The 16,474-nt window shown below is 39.3% G+C and overlaps 1 protein-coding gene across 2 annotated transcripts in view; it reads left to right on the top strand.

The window, feature by feature from the left end:
* The first annotated feature begins 1,259 nt into the window (after positions 1 to 1,259).
* The window catches only part of ergic1.L (endoplasmic reticulum-golgi intermediate compartment 1 L homeolog), a 70,687-nt gene continuing 55,472 nt past the window's right edge, over positions 1,260 to 16,474 (top strand). The window contains exon 1 of one of the 2 annotated variants that reach the window (XM_018252168.2): positions 1,260 to 1,468. In XM_018252168.2, the coding sequence (XP_018107657.1) occupies positions 1,449 to 1,468 (20 nt within the window). In that variant the 5' untranslated portion in view covers positions 1,260 to 1,448. Of the gene's footprint in view, positions 1,469 to 3,732; positions 3,881 to 16,474 lie in introns of those variants that run through there. The other variant, XM_018252169.2, reaches the window with a different exon arrangement.

Here is a 16,474-nt window from a genome sequence, read left to right on the forward strand (position 1 = left end):
TGTGAGCTGGTGTGTGTGTGGCATAGTGCTGGCAGGGGGAGATTTTTTAAAAAAAAATAGAATTTTTCCCTCAAAGGGAGAACAAACTCTATTAGTCCGTATCTCCTGTGAGGGAAACAATCCCCCCCCCCAAAAAAAAACAAAACAAAACAAAAACAGGTCAGGGTGTAAAGTGCAAAAAAAATAACACTGTCTGTGCACCTCGTTTCCTGCATTGCACATAAATAACTCCTATTGTCTTGCATTGGCAGCAGAGCAGACTGGCCCAGATCACCTTGTTCTGTATAAATCACGAAGTATTTGTTTTTAATTGACAGGGACATGGATGTGGGGGGTGCACGTTGTATTAATTACCTGCTCCTGATTGGAAAACTACTTTGGAGGGAAGGGTAGGGTGGGGGGGATTTACAGCACTGCAGGGTTGCCAGGTTGGCGGTTTTCCAGCCAAATTGGGCTACTAATTAAAAGCCCAGGCAGGTTTTGAAAGTACAAACTAGCCAAGTTACGCATTTGGGCTACTTTTTGGGCATTTGGCTGGTTTGTAGTTGGGAAACCGAAGTTTTTTTCTTGCCCAAATGTGCCAAGCCTGCGTCTCCCAGTGCATGTTGGGTAATGTAGTTTTTGTTCATCAATTTGCCAACTGCCAAGTTGAATGTAAGTCTAAAATACCCAGCATGCAATAGGACTGACTTGTGTAGAAGTCGGGAGTTACCAGATTTTGGGCTCTGTACTCCAGTCTCCCATCCCTTTTAAGCATTCTCGTGTTTTCCGGTGACTTTCCTCAATTTGAGACAATTTGGGGGAAAAAAATATGCTGGCCACCAAAATGTCTAGAGGTTGAGCTGTTTTACCGATATTTATTGGTATTAGGGCCTTATGGGACCCCTATACCACCTGGGCCCCCCCTCTGTAGTTACACCCCTGGTGACGGGCGAATCTGTCCCATTCTGCTTCGTAGAAAAATATGTGAAAGTAAAAAATTAGAAAAAGGCATATTTTCACATGTATTCATTTATTTTTTAAGACTTTTTTATTCACTGCACATATTGTGCTATTATTGGGCTACTTTTAAAGTGCCTCTTGGCTAGTTTTGGGCTGATTTTGCAGCAGGTTTTGAAAATTAGACCTGGCAACCCTGCACTATGCAGCTCTCGGGGAAGGAAGGGAAAGGTAGCACAGCACTGTGTATTCCATCCCCCCCCCTCTTCCTTCTTCACAGCTTGTGCAGCAGCACAATACTGCCTCTTTAAGCTGGAGCAGGATGTGCTCACGCCTCCTGAGCCGACAGCCAATCACAAGCTGCAAAGCGTCCTGTTCTGACGCCAGTTCCGTTGTGTGTTGCCGGCAGGCTTGAAGAGGAATCTTGTCACTTTGTGCTGACTATCTGGCAGCGGTTCCTTTAAATCTGCACGCCAGACCTCCAGGCAGTCGCCCCCTGCTCTTACACAATGCCCTTTGACTTTAGAAGGTGAGTGCCAAGCAGCTGCACGGGCTGAAATGACAATGCTCAGTGCCAAGGGCATCCTCTTGCTCCCTGTCTCTCTTATGTGGGGACCTTCTTGTGGGCTAATGGAGAGGGATGATGGGGTTGATGTGTTTCACAATTAAATACCCAATAACATATATACACAGGGGGTGAGTGCATCATCCACTTATTCATTTTCTTTGTTCTCAGCCATTATCAGTCCAGTTGTAATGGGGCATGCTGGGAATTGTAGTTTCCAACTGCAGGAGTGCCAGTGATTTATGACACTTCCTGGCAGTGAGCAACATATGCCAGAACTGTCCATTAATCCCAGGTATGACAGTTAGAATGGCACGGGTTGAGGTGGCACCTCTGCTTTTCCCTGGGCACTGATCAATTCCTTATAGGCCTTAAACTACAAGGGAAATAGGAAATCATCTCATTACGCTGTGTAATATCTTCATAAATAATAATCAGAATAACTGCTTTTTGTTTTAACATTTATGTATTAGTATTAGGAATGCACCCAATCCACTATTTTGGATCCGGAATCATATACAAATTGCATATACAAATTAGGGGTGGGAAGGGGAAAAATTTTTTACTTCCTTGTTTTGTGACAAAATGTCACGCGATTTCCCTCCCCGTCCCTAATTTGCATATGCAAATTCAAGTTAGGTTCGGCCGTATCCGATTCCTGCTGAAAAAGGCCGAATCCCGAACTGAATCCTGGATTCGTGGCATCCCTAATTAGTGGCTCAGGGTAACATGGTGGCAGAGGAGACTGGCAGTTGCAGGTCCCACAGATTCTAATCTTACTTGTGCAAGAAACCAGGGGGAAACAGAGATCTGGGCCTGCTGTATGGATGTCAAGTAGCCAATGATTTACTTGTTGGCCCTCCAGCCTGGCTTTCTCTGGAGACTGAGTTAGACAAATCTCTAGGATGTGTCAGTAAAGTGCAATCAATAGGCTATATGTAAGCAGTCTCCTATACACCCTATCATTATAGGACCGGCACCAGTGCCAAGAAATGTCAGTAGAACTGATAATATATTTTAATGGGCACCTATTGGGGCTAAATTATTTCCTGCGCTAATGCAGCCTGGGAAATAATACTATTGTTTGTAAAAATTGCCCTCACCAGCACAATTTGGCCAGCATGCAAATAAAGCTTAGGGTCAGATTTATCAAAATGTGAATTAATAACAGAAAAACTCACTGAGGTTTTATTTATTCCTATGGGATTTTTTCAGAACTATATTTATTAATGGAGTTCACCTTTTGATAAATATGCTTTTATAAGTCCCTTGGAAGGAGCTTCCGGTGTGAGGGGCCATGTTGTACATAGCGCATTTCTGACTTCACGTGCATGCGCATATTAAGGAAGTTGCGGCATTTGCTCATTATGTGCATGCCCAACATGGCCACTCGTACCAGAAGTTCCCTCCCGATGTGTCCTAGCGCTGGCAGGGGACGATTTAAAAAAATAAATAAATAAATAGTTACCCCCAACAGGCTATTAGCCCACACCTTTGGTTGGGGATCATATTTTTGCCCAACAGGCACCCTTTAAGTGCAAGCATGTGATGAAGAATGGCAGCCAGCATTGGGAGCTCCCTCCTGGTTGGTGCAGACGGCATAGCACTGTATGGGTGCAATTTTTTGAAAAAATAGTTTCCCCCCAAACAAAGGGAGCAGGCTCTATTAGCATGGACCTCCTCTACTGGAAACTATTTTCCCCAATAGGTGCCCTTTAAGAGATGCAAAGCAGGGCACAAAATGCAAAGACATAATGTTGTGCACCCTCTACGGGCACTGCACATAATGAATGACCCCTATTGTCTTGCACTACCTTGTACTCTGGCTATTCAACGTGGAGCACAGTGGGTTCACAATGTGTTTTATTTTCATTGATTGAGGTGTGTGTGTGTGTGTGGCTCATTGTATGAGTAACCTGCTTCTTCAATGCAGCTTGTATTTGGCTCTATGCCCGAATAGAGTGCTCTGAATAATGAAAAAGAAATCATTATTATATATATGGCAAATAGCATCCTTTGCACTGCCTCCACAGCTACGGGTCTACTTGCTCAGTAGTTCCGCCACTGACCTAAGGGTGCCGGCTGCAATGTTGATTCTAAGGTACAGCTCACCGTTAATAGGAACAACCCACGTGGCTTATGTTGAGTCTCTTTAAACTGGAGCAGGATGTGCTCTCTCCTCCTGAGCCGACAGCCAATCACAAGCTGCAAAGCGTCCTGTTCTGACGCCAGTTCCTTTGTGTATAGCCGGCAGGTTTGAAGAGGAATCTTGTCTCTTTTTGCTGATTATGTGGCAGCTGTTCCTTTAAATCTGCAAGCTCAATCTCCAGGCAATCGCCCCCAATTCTATTGCACAATGCCCTTTGACTTTAGGAGGTGAGTGCCAAGCAGCTGCACAGGGAGAAATGAAAATGGTCAGAATGCTCAGTGCCAAGGGCATCCTCATGGTGCCTGCCTATGTTTGTGGGGACCTTCTTGTGGTATAATGGAGGGAGGGGGGTGTTGTTGCACAAAATACACAATAACGTGAGTGGGGACTTGTTCATCATTGTTCTTGATTTAAAATCATTGCATAGAAATGTTCTATAACTGCTGTATTTGTTTGTATTTATGTATTATTGGTTTAGGATCACATTCAGTACAGGATGTAGGTTAGGGATAAATACGTATGATTCTGGTGGCAAGAGAAATTACAAATTGTGTATATTGAAGTGACCAGACTATAATCCTCACATTGGTATGCATGCAGATAACCAGACAGGTGCTTCGAAAACACCCATAGGTGAAAAATTGCTCATGTGACCTACTTCATTATAATCAGTGGGAGAAATTCATTGTGTTCTGTCAAAGGAAAAGTTGCTGAATGATATAAATTGCCGGTAGGAGGGGTTGCACTGATTGCATTTGATTTGTAGGGATGGTGTTATTACAGAATGAACCCCCTTTCATAATGTTTATTTTTTATACAAGAAGTGTTCATTATTGTTACATTAGACATCAAGTCTGGACTAAGATTCAAATTAGGCCCTGGCATTAAAGGGGTTGTTCACCTTCACCTTCCAAAACTTTTTTCAGTTCAGCTGGTTTCAGATAGTTCACCAGAAATAAAGACTTTTATCACCTTTGCCTGCAGCAAATGCAGTATAAAGGGGAAGGGTGATGATGTTGAAGACATAGACGTGATGTCAGGGGGTCGGCTTTTAGATGGGGTATGACATCACACTTCCAGTGGTATGAAACTGATTCCAGAAGCATGCAGTACACACCAAATAAATATTGATTGGAGCAAAGCCCTGCTGTGTCAGGTAACCTCCATTTGGAAGGTTATTACCTATCAAACTCAGCAGTGCCTGATACAAAGTAACTTATGTGTCTTTCCACTGTATCCAACCCACGATCCCAAGAGGTACCAGATACGTGTATAGGATCCCTTATTTGGAAACCCATTATCCAGAAAGCTCCAAATTACGGGAGGGGCATAGACTCCAATTTAATGTAATAATTTACATTTTTAAAAATGATTTCCTTTTTCTCTGTACCTAGTACTGGATCCTAACTAAGATGTAATCTGTCCTTATTGCAGGCAAAACAAACCTATTGGGTTTCATTGATGTATACATGATTTTTTAGTAGACAAAGTAATAAGTATGGAGATTCAAATAACAGAAATACCCCTTATCCAGAAAACCCCAGGTCCCGAGCATTTTGGATAACTGGTCCCATACCTGTACTGCTGGTAACACATTGATAGCGACATTTCATTGTTTTGTTCATTCTGCCTGACAACCTGAGCCATCAGAAGTGAAAAGGTGCCGCAGCTCCTCATATCCCTGTTCTTATGATGCATTGCAGAGTCCTTTTATCTGTGATCTGACTGAATCACAGAATGGATTGTAGAAACTTGCTGTTGCCCTGGAATACCTACCCAGATGGTCGAGTGATATATAGTCTAAAGTGGTATCATACTCTTTAGCCCTGTACTAGGTATAGGGAAAGAACATAAACCAGTTGCAATCCTTGGAAGAATAAACAAACTAAGACATGAGCTCTCCTAGTGAGTGCAGAAACAGTTTAGTCATCCATGCAAAACCTACTCAGGAGACAGGAACAACCTCTTATTATAAGGGCTAGTCCACACGGGGAGATAGCGACGCGTTTGCGGTCGCGGCGACAAAGCGCCGCGACAGTCGCCGCGACCGGCGCAGGCGACAGTTTTGTATGGGCGCCTATGTAAAAACGCCTGTGCTAACCACACGAGGCGATGCGCTTTTCAACAGTCGCCTGAAAAAGCCTGGCGAGGCATTTTCAGGCGACTGTTGAAAAGCGCATCGCCTCGTGTGGTTAGCACAGGCGTTTTTACATAGGCGCCCATACAAAACTGTCGCCTGCGCCGGTCGCGGCGACTGTCGCGGCGCTTTGTCGCCGCGACCGCAAACGCGTCGCTATCTCCCCGTGTGGACTAGCCCTAAAGCTAGACTTTCTATATGCAAAATCACTTGCAGTGGGAACTTCAAAGTTCCAGTTAAAAGCTCATGGATTGTAAAGCTGATGTGCAATTTCTGTGCAATAGAGCTTATCCCAGGCATTAGAAGTTGAATATGTTTTGCCACTCAAATAAGCTGAAGCTATAATTAAGACTAATTATAAGTACATAATTGGTCTATTTGACAGCACATAAGTGCTTTCCATGGAAACCCTTACGGATTTAACCACAGGTAACTCTGGAATCTCTAGATCAACTTCCTTAAAATGAAATCACATTTCTTTCCGTTCCATTCCGCTTTACATTTAATGTTATTGCATGCAGATAATGCCTTGCTTTGGTATAAGTATTCCTATTGAAAAGCAACTTTAACTTGGCAACGTAATTTTTATTTTTTATTTTTATTATTTTTTTTTAATTCTGAACACAATAGAAATGTTCATTTCAGATAGACAGGGCAATGAATGATAGGGTCGCTCTGAACTACTGAAGTACTTATCTATCAATGGCATGGCATAGTGCAATGATTCTGTACACTTATTAAAGGTGTGGTGCACCCTAAAAGGACCAGTAACAGCAAAAAGTGTTTTTAAAAAATTTGTTAGTATGCTACGAAAAAAAGACACCAACATATATTAGACTTTAAAGTCGCTAAGTCTTTAAGAAATAACTTACCGAAACTCCGCTTGCTCTCCTCTGAAGAAAAGGCGATCGGCAATCCATTGTGTGGCGCTTCATTTCTCCCCCCTGCCTTCCTTATAGGAGATAGCCAGGGAGGAGAAATCGAGCGCCGCACAATGGATTGTCGCATTGTCGCCGTTTCTGAAGAGGAGCGCAAGCGGAGTTTCGGTAAGGTATTTCTTAATAAAGATTTATTTTTAAGTTTAATATGTGTTGGCGTCATACTAACTCATTTTTTTTAGAAAATTTTTGCTGTTACTGGTCCTTTAAGTTAAAATTTAGTATGTTATAGAATGGCCAATTCTAAGCAAATTATATATTTTTTTAATAGTTTTTTTTAATTATTATTAATTATTTGCCTTCTTTTGACACCATAAAACAAAACAAAAAGCTCTGTAAGGCTACACATTTATTCTTATTGTGACTTTTAATTACATATATTACTATTCAGTAATATATTCCAGTCTCTTATTCAAATCAATGCATGGTTGCTAGGGTAATTTGGACCCTATAAACCAGATTTCTGTAATTGCAGATTGGAAAGATAAATCACTCAAAAACAACATTGGCTGTGAATATCATACTCTGTCTACATCATACTAAAAATGAACTCAAAGGGGAAAAACCCCTTTAAAACAGTGTAATACACAGTAACAGAATGCCAGCATATAGCTTTATATATTACTATTGTGTTCAGAATCTATTCAGAATCTCTTTTTTTGTGTTTTTTTTTAATGCCGTGCCTTTTTTTTCACATGACCCAGTGGTGGAATTACATCTGATGATGGGAGCATTTTATACAAACACCATTAAAAACAGACGTGGCAGCCAGAACTCACTAAACAAATTAAACCTGGTGGACTAAAATTATTTTTAATTAATGCTTTCTAGCAAACATTTTGAGGAATTCTCAAAAAACCAGATCAACCAGCAGCAGCAGCCATCTGAATTTGTTTGTAGGGGTCAATTATCCAGAAGCTCAGTGGTTACCATTCTGTACAGGAATATAATGTCTCCTTGTTATCTTGCATCCTGAAGCTTTTATCTGTTTTCTGATAAGAAGATCAAACATCCCGTGTGTGACTAATGCAGAAGCTAAAGGGTTTTCCATTTCAGTTGTTAAACCTTTCATTTATTCTAATACAAGTTAGGACAGACAGCTTTTTCTACTTGCCTGAAGCTTGAGGGTGAGAATTTAATGTGTGTAATTGTGTATTTGACTCCCTGCCTTGCAGCAATATGGGATGTTGACTTGGGTTCTGATTGCTTTTACATTACTCTTTAGGTTAGTCACATTGCAGTTATTTAATTACAAATATTTATAAATAATTTATTAAGGCTTTGGCAGTTGTCTGAAGACTTATTCCATGTGCTTAAATGGCCACCTTTGTCTTTTGTCCCTTCCCCTTAAATAAGAAATAGAATATAGCAAATGCTTTTGACACTTTTCTTTCATAAACTTGCAGAAAGTCACTCTTCAAGCAATGACATTTGTTACCTCTGCCATAAAACTTTATTAGTTTACGACCAGACTGGCAAGAAATCAGCCTGCTGAATGTGCAGGCCAATTTCAGCCCCTACCGCAGGCTGTATCTTCCATCATTCGCGTCCGGAATCATTGTGTCGCGGATTTTGGTGCGAAATGCAAAGTCTCAAATTACTTGGCTGAAGTCTAAGGAGTGATATACCGCTTGTTAGTGATGTGTGGGCCGGGCTGAAACCCGCAGGTTTAGGTCTGCTACCGAAAAAAAATCTTTGGGTTGGCCAGCTTCTGTGAATTTATACACTCACCCCTTGCCCCGCCCGTTTTGTGACATCACCGCGGGACAGGTGTCACGTGACCCATATCCACGGTGGTGTTTTTTGTACCACCATTTAACGCTAATAAATTCAAATAAACTCAAATGGGAGGTTATTTAAGAAAAAACTCGAACGAATATTCCCGAACCAAAAACTCAAATCAAATTTGACTAAACTGAAATCAAGTCTTTTCTCCGAAATATAATTTGAACATCAGGAAGGCAATTAACATCTTCAAATTGGTCACTGGACTTCTGCCATTGACTTCTACGTGAACTCGGCAGGTTTTAGGTGGCGAATAGTCGAGTTGGAGTTGTTCCTAGGGTCCAGGTATGATAAATTTCGAATTTGAGTTTGGATTATTCCCAACTCTAATTTGTGTGTTTTGACCAAAAATCCAACTCAAAATATCTAATTCGAATTAATTTGCAATTTGAATTTTAATAAATCGGCCCCATAGTGTTCATTTATATAAACTGGTTTGTATATGTTGTCCTGCACAGATCATTTCAGCTGGCTACATAAAAGTAATAAAACATTGTGCAAAGACAGGCACAAGTCCTTTCTACTATACAGAGGTGCAATGTGTGCAAACTCATGACGCTGCACCATGCCTCCTTGATAAACAACCCCTTCTGTATATTAATAACAGTACTCTACATTTCTGTGCACTCCCTGTAATGCAAATACCTGTTTGAGTACTCGAAAAAAATGTTACTTTGCAACCTGTATGTCAGGTTTGAGAATATTTTACAAAATCATTGTTAGTTTACTGTAATGTTTGTATAGATCATCTTATTAGATAAATATAGATGTGTTTAAAAAAGGTAAAAATGTTCTTCTAATCAGTGTTAGTCAATTTAAACAAAGCAATCCATGTGATTCTGTCTTCCCTTATGCTAAGCTAGACATACTTTGCTGTATCATTACTACTGTATTCTTCAGCACCGCATTTTTATTCTGAATATGAACTTTAAACAATTGCATTCCATTAAATACATCAGGACTGTACATAAGCAAGACTTTTATTGCTTGCGGATATAAAGGGCAAGCTTGACTATGCAGCATAGGACACCAATTGGCTGCTAGGAGCTGGAAGCAGAGTTTGAAGTTGATGAACCCCTAGCATGTCGCTATCATCTTCGTTTATTAATATAGCGCCATTAATATAGCGCCAGCAGGTGACGTATCTTCGTTTATTAATCTATCGCTTTACATTCATTTTTAATGAACATGGTATTCCAATAATTTAACCAACAAGAATTATAGAATAAAAGTAGGATCAGAGAGCTCACAATCTAAAGGGTTAGGGTACATTTGAAACATAAGGAATATGGAAACAAGTGTTGATTTATGCTGCTGTCAGATCAATCAAGATATATTGAATAAGCTTCCCAAAACAGGTGAGTATTTAGGGAGCTTTGAAAGTTGGTAGAAAGGTAGTCAAGGTAGAAAGTTCCAGACACATGTAGAGAATATTTGTTTTCTAATATGCCATGGAGTGTTTTAATTTGCCATGCGGCATAGTACAGGTACGGGACCTGTTCTCCAAAATGCTTGGGACCTGGGGTTTTCCGGATAACGGATCTTTCCATAATTTGGCTCTTCATACCTTAAGTCTACTTGAAAATCATGTAAACATTAAATAATCCCAATAGGCTGGTTTTGGTTCCAATAAGGATTAATTATATCTTAGTTTGGATCAAGTACAAGGTTCTGTTTTATTATTACAGAGAAAAAGGAAATCATTTTTAAAAATGTGGATTATTTGAATAAAATATGGGAGATGACCTTTCTGTAATTTGGAGCTTTCTGGATAATGGCCCATTTTTATGTGTTTGAGGACTGTTCAAACGCAAAAACGTTTCTGGATAATGGGTTTCCAGATAACGGATCCCATACCTGTAGAACCAGGCTGTAGTAACGATTGCAGTCTACTACATGTATAGGATGCATTATCTGGAAACCCATTATCCAGATAGCTCCGAATTATGGGAACTCCGTTTTTTTCAAACAATATAAAATTTAAAAACATATTTCCTTTTTCCTCTGTAATAATAAAACAGTACCTTGTACTTGAACCAAACTAAGATATCATTTATCCTTATCGGAAACAATGCAATTCTATTGGGTTTATTTGATATTTAAATGATTTTCTGCAGACTAAAGGTATGGAGATACAAATTACGGAAAGATCCCTTATCTGGAAAACCCCAGGTCCCAAGCTTTTGGGATAACAGGTCCCATGCCAGTTCTAATTTGTACACTTCAAGATCTGCATTATAAAAGGCATCTGGAGAGGGGAAAAAAAGCTTTCAGTTCTATGTTCTAGTGCAATATGTTGGTGCTCTATAAATACATGTTATTAATAATAATAATAATAAATATGAAATTCAGCTACAAGCAATCCCAGTAGCAGACCTGGGTACTTTTCATGAACTTCAGTCTGTTAAATCATTATTTAGGGTTTTCCATGACTTTCTTTCCTGTGTCATGACAAGACCTTTGGGCATCTTGTTGCTTCTCTGCAGGGAGGCATGTGTTGGACAGGTTTAACCAACTGTTACCTATTGATGTGGTGTATGTGTAACAGCTTGTGTCTCTCTCTGTCAGTTTTGTGCAAGCTGCTCTATTGACCTCAGTGTAGATAACCTCTTTACCCTTAGGACTTACAACAGGGCTTATGAGGTAATACGGCTGCTGTTCTTAGCAAATGTTCAGGTCTGCGTAATGGTGTATTCACTTCCGACCATTTGCTCTTGTAACTGCAACGTAACTATATCCCTCTGATCTGATTTCTACTAATCAATTCAATTAATGCTTCTGACTACAACTTCAAAGACTGGCTGGCAGTCGTCCTCTGACCTCATAATATCCTTGTAATGCTGTCGGCAGTCACAGGACATCCTTATACTCATATGCCTTCATCAAAGGAAGCTTACGCAGAATAGGAAACATCTTGTCACAGAATTTTTTATTGTGTTATGACGGTGAATACCAACTACACAGTGAATAGCAGTCTTCTCTTGCATTCAAGAGGTTAACAACCCCTTTTTAATGTGTTGCCTCTATGTAAAGCCTTATAGACCTTGAGGAGCCAGCGCATTGTTAGGTTTCCTGAAGAACTGACATCATTGGATTTAAACAGTTTGACAGTCCTGTCTCATAGTATGTACAAGCCTAAATGCCTAGCATATACTGTTCATATTCTTCACAGATATATTTATATAGTGACTATAAAGTAAAACAGCTTCTGAATGGATTTTCCAAACGGGAGTCAGGTTGGTCTCCATATTTCACAGATAAAGACATAATCTTGTTAAAGGGATACTGTCATGGAAAAACATGGTTTTTTTTTCAAAACGCATCAGTTAATATTCTGCACTGAAATCAGTTTCTCAAAAGAGAAAAATAAGTTTTTTTTATATTTAATATTGAAATCTGACATGGGACTATACATATTGTCAGTTTCCCAGCTGCCCCCAGTCATGTTACATGTGCTTTAGTCACTCTTTACTGCTGTACTGCAAGTGGGAGTGATATCACCCCCTCCCTTCTCCCTCACCCCAGCAGCCAAACAAGAGAACAATGCGAAGGTAACCAGATAGCAGCTCCCTAACACAAGATAACAGCACCCTGGTAGATCTAACAACAGCACTCAATAGTAAAATCCAGGTCCCACAGAGAAAGATTCAGTTACATTGAGTAGGAGAAACAACAGCCTGCCAGAAAGCAGTTCCATCCTAAAGTGCTGGCTCTTTCTGAAAGAACATGACCAGGCAAAATGACCTGAGAAGGCTGCCTACGCACCATTATTACAACTAAAAAAAAAATACTCTTGCTGGTTCAGGAATTACATTTTATATTGTAAAGCGAATTATCTGAAGTGTAACCAGTGTAATAAACTACATTATAAAAATCATGACAGAATCCCATTAAAGTTCCCCTATCTTCCTTAGAAAGGAAAATGTGCTTTTTTTTTTTACAAGAAGAAGTTATAGTTACTCTTATTATTCTGTAAATATATAGAAAAAGTCATAGTATATTCTGCACAGAGGTGCAATTTAGAACCTATGTTTATAAGCTAAACCCCAGTGTCAGCAGGTTAGACGGGATCACGGTGGAAGGACGAAGTATTCTTTTGTGGCCATTGTATAATTTTAGTGGTTGTTTGGGAGGGATTAGGAAAGTAAACAAGTGTGGTAGGTCAGATAACATCTCAAAAGCTTTGAAATTATGGAAACGGCAATACTTATGAGTAAGAGCTGCACTATAATATTTAAGAATGTGTTATTTAAAGCAAAAAAGTGATTTTTCTTCTATTCCTTAATAGCCAGCCACTGGAATAGTTATGTAATGCAGTATAAATATCACCTGTCTGAGAGACAGACTATCTGTTTTCTCAAATCACTTTTCTCTTTATAAATTCTTCTTCTCACGTTGTCATGTCCAGCCTGTCAGCTATAGGAACAATCTAGTTTGTAAGTGCACAAAAGCTTCAAATGCGACAAAAAGATGAATAAAGGTAGGCCTAAAGATGGACATATGTGCTAAGGTCCGCTTATTGTCGAGAGGTTGTCAGATCACTCCCTGATATGGCCACTTTGAGGTGAGCCAAAGGGCCCAACGATTAGATCTGAATGACAGGAATACAGGAGATTGGAGTGAGGACTGCATCAATGAGCTGATGTGGTCCTAACTCTGATGGGATTTTTAAACCTGTCCAATTGATAGCAGGATTATTTTTGATCACATAGCAGAGGGCCCCCTGTATGAGCCAATTAGCTGTCTATGTTGTCCGTCAGCCTTTTATCGGCCTTTGTATGGCCACTTTTAGTTGTATAATGAACACTTTTCGTATGCACACACGTAATTCTGCAACTGCTGGACTCTACGGGTTTCTGACATGTAGAAAGCTCCTAATGATGATAAATCAAGGCATTTAATGTCACGCCACAACAACTAAACCCCACCAACCCCTTCCTCTTGGAACATGGTTTGCTATTTGCCCTCCAAACAGAAGAAACTATCAGGAAATATATGCAGGCCATTAAGTCTGAACTCAGGCCACACCAATGGCACATGTATGGTGCTCCCCTAATGTTTTGTGGATGTCCTTTCTGCAGCACAAGTGTTTCCCATTTTATTTTATGATCCACCTGTATTGCTGTAAGGCTATCCATAAAACATTCACTTTTTATGAGTCGTAATGACAGGTTTAGAAATGTATGACATAAATCAAGTAAGCAATCCGTATCTTAGGAATGCACTCACAGGCATCATCGCTCATGATTTTCTGTAGATACCTCAGCTTTGCTACATATAGAAGAGGGAAGCTGTTTTCTAAGGGGCTTAATCTGAGCTGATAATAGTGACAATAGATGTACAGATACAGATATGGCAGAAGATGAGCCGACCGACCAATTCTAAGCAACTTTTCAACTGGTCTTTATTATTTATTTTTTATAGTTTTTGAATTATTTGAGTTGGGATCAATATGTCTCTATGAGGTGTAGAATGTTTAATCACTATGTATACCTAAAAGTAATATACTTCATTAGTAGAGAATACTACTAAATACAGGTATGGGACCTATTATCCAGAATATTTGGGAGCTGGTATCTTCAGGATAAGGGGTCTTTCCATAATTTGGATCTCCGTACATTGTCTGCTTAAAATGTATTTAAACATTAAAGGGGTGGTTCACCTTTAAGTTAACTTTTAGTATGTTATAGAATGGATAATTCTAAGCAACTTTTCAATTGGCCTTAATTTTTTATAGTTTTTTAACTATAAAAAATTATTTGCCTTCTTCTTCTGACCCTTTCCAGGTTTAAAATAGCGGGGGCACTGACCCCATCTAAAAACAAATGCTCTTTGAGGCTATAAATATATTGTTATTGCTATTTTTTTATTTATCATCTTTTTATTAAGGTCCTCTCCTATTCATATTCCTGTATCTTATTTAAACAGGGCATGGTTGCTGGGGTAATATGGACCCTAGCAACCATATTTATGAAATTTCTACCTGATGATCTGCAGAATAAAAACGCAAAATAACTCAAAAATGACAAATAATCAAAATGAAAATCAATTGCAGATTGTCTCGGATCACTCTCTACATCATACTAAAAGTTAATTTAAAGGTAAACCACCCCTTTAATACAACCAATAAGATTGTTTTGCCTCCAATAAGTATATCTTTGTCTGGACAAAGTGCTGTTTTATTATTCATTTTTAAAAATGTGGATTATTTGGACAAAATGGAGTTTATGGGAAATGGCCTTTCGGTAATTTGGAGTTTTCTGGAGAATGGATGCCATACCTGTATTGTGTTTCAGCATCCACTATAGTGTGTTCACTCTTGTCCTTTCTGTGACGAGTGCATTGGTTTTCCCACTTGCATGTTACAGACACACACTTTTCCTTGTAATATTCCTTGATATAGCGCTAATGTGAACTTGCCCAAGTGGCACACTCTGGGGGTTATTTATCAAAGGTCGAATTTTAGAGTTTCTGATACCTCGAATGAACGTGAATGAACGCACAGCTCGAATGGTTACTTATTTAACAAAAAACTGGAAAAACTCGATTTAGCTAGTTCGAGCTATTTAATAGATCTTAAAATATTGATCTTGAAAATATTTGAGTTTTTTAATTCGAAAATTAGATTTTTGATCAAACAACCTGGAAAAGTCGATTTTTTTTGTAGAAAACAATGTTCAGCTCATGTAACAGCCGTAAGGTCCCCCGTAACAACATTCTCCTCTATATTTACTTTGACAATTCAATAGAAAACTTCTCCCTTTACTAATTATTGAAATCTCTAATTTTTTCAATCTTTCTTTTTAAATCATCGCTGCCCTGCTGTCACGATGAGTATTGGGGCTGTGTGAGTCACAGGTAATGTCCTGTCTGACTCACTGCACGTATCACTGTATCACTAGTATGGTGCACTCTCACTGCTTGCAGTCACCTGCACATCTTGCCCAACAGCTACCAATTAAGAAAGAGAATATTGTTATTCTGTGTACCATTACACCTAACATAATATTAACATTCTAACCCCCCGCCCCAGTGATTATGCCTTTCTTTCTCCTTTACTTGTATTCACTATACTTGCTAAAAGTTACATTCTAAGCAAATATTCTAGCTATTCGCATTATTGCAGGCAAATAAAAGTTTGTAAAAATAATATAATTTTCTCTCATAATAAAACGATACCTGAATGGTAACTAAGCTGCATAAATCCATATTGGTACAATATATACAAATTATGGAACAAAATTCTTGGAAAACCTCAAATTCTTGTATAATAGATCCCCATTAGTGATGTGCCCGGTTTAACTGCGGGTTGGCCGGTTTGGGCCGGCTATTACAAAAAAAATCGTAGTATTTTGGATGGCTTCGGGTTGAGTGCTTCCTTCCGCTCTCCCTGTCTGCCACCTCACACTTTAATTCCCATCAATTTATAGACTTGTGCCTGCCCCGCCCCTTACGTGATGTCATTGCGGGGTAGGTCTGGCAAGGGTCTACAAATGGAGGGTACTGAGTGGGCCTGGTTAGTTTTGGGAGGTTGTGGGTCGAGGAAAACTATTTGGCCGAATCCCAAATGTTGATCGGAATGGATTCTCAGACTCTCCAGATCGCATGATTTTATAGCTCTGAACATCAAACTATGGTTGATTTTGTTTCTTAGGTCTGATATTCAAATTTGGGATTGGCTTGAGTTCATTATTTGGGCAAATCTTTTGTGGGGAATTAGCTTGTAAGTACTTAGTATATTCTTCCTAAACTGGCACATCTTAAGCTTACTCTGCTCCAAATATAAGCATTTGAATATTCGGCAATACAAGTGAATATGTTGCAACTGCTTTTCAAACCACATTTCCTTCTATGAAAACGACAAACCTGTCAGATCTGACTGCTGAAAGCTGATTTGCCCGTTCAGCTACATGACCATCAGCTATAAGGTTTTTTTCTTTTCTTTTTTTTTTTTTTCTTCT

The sequence above is a fragment of the Xenopus laevis genome, chromosome 3L (genome assembly GCF_017654675.1).
Source record: "Xenopus laevis strain J_2021 chromosome 3L, Xenopus_laevis_v10.1, whole genome shotgun sequence".
Taxonomy (NCBI): Eukaryota; Metazoa; Chordata; class Amphibia; order Anura; family Pipidae; genus Xenopus; species Xenopus laevis.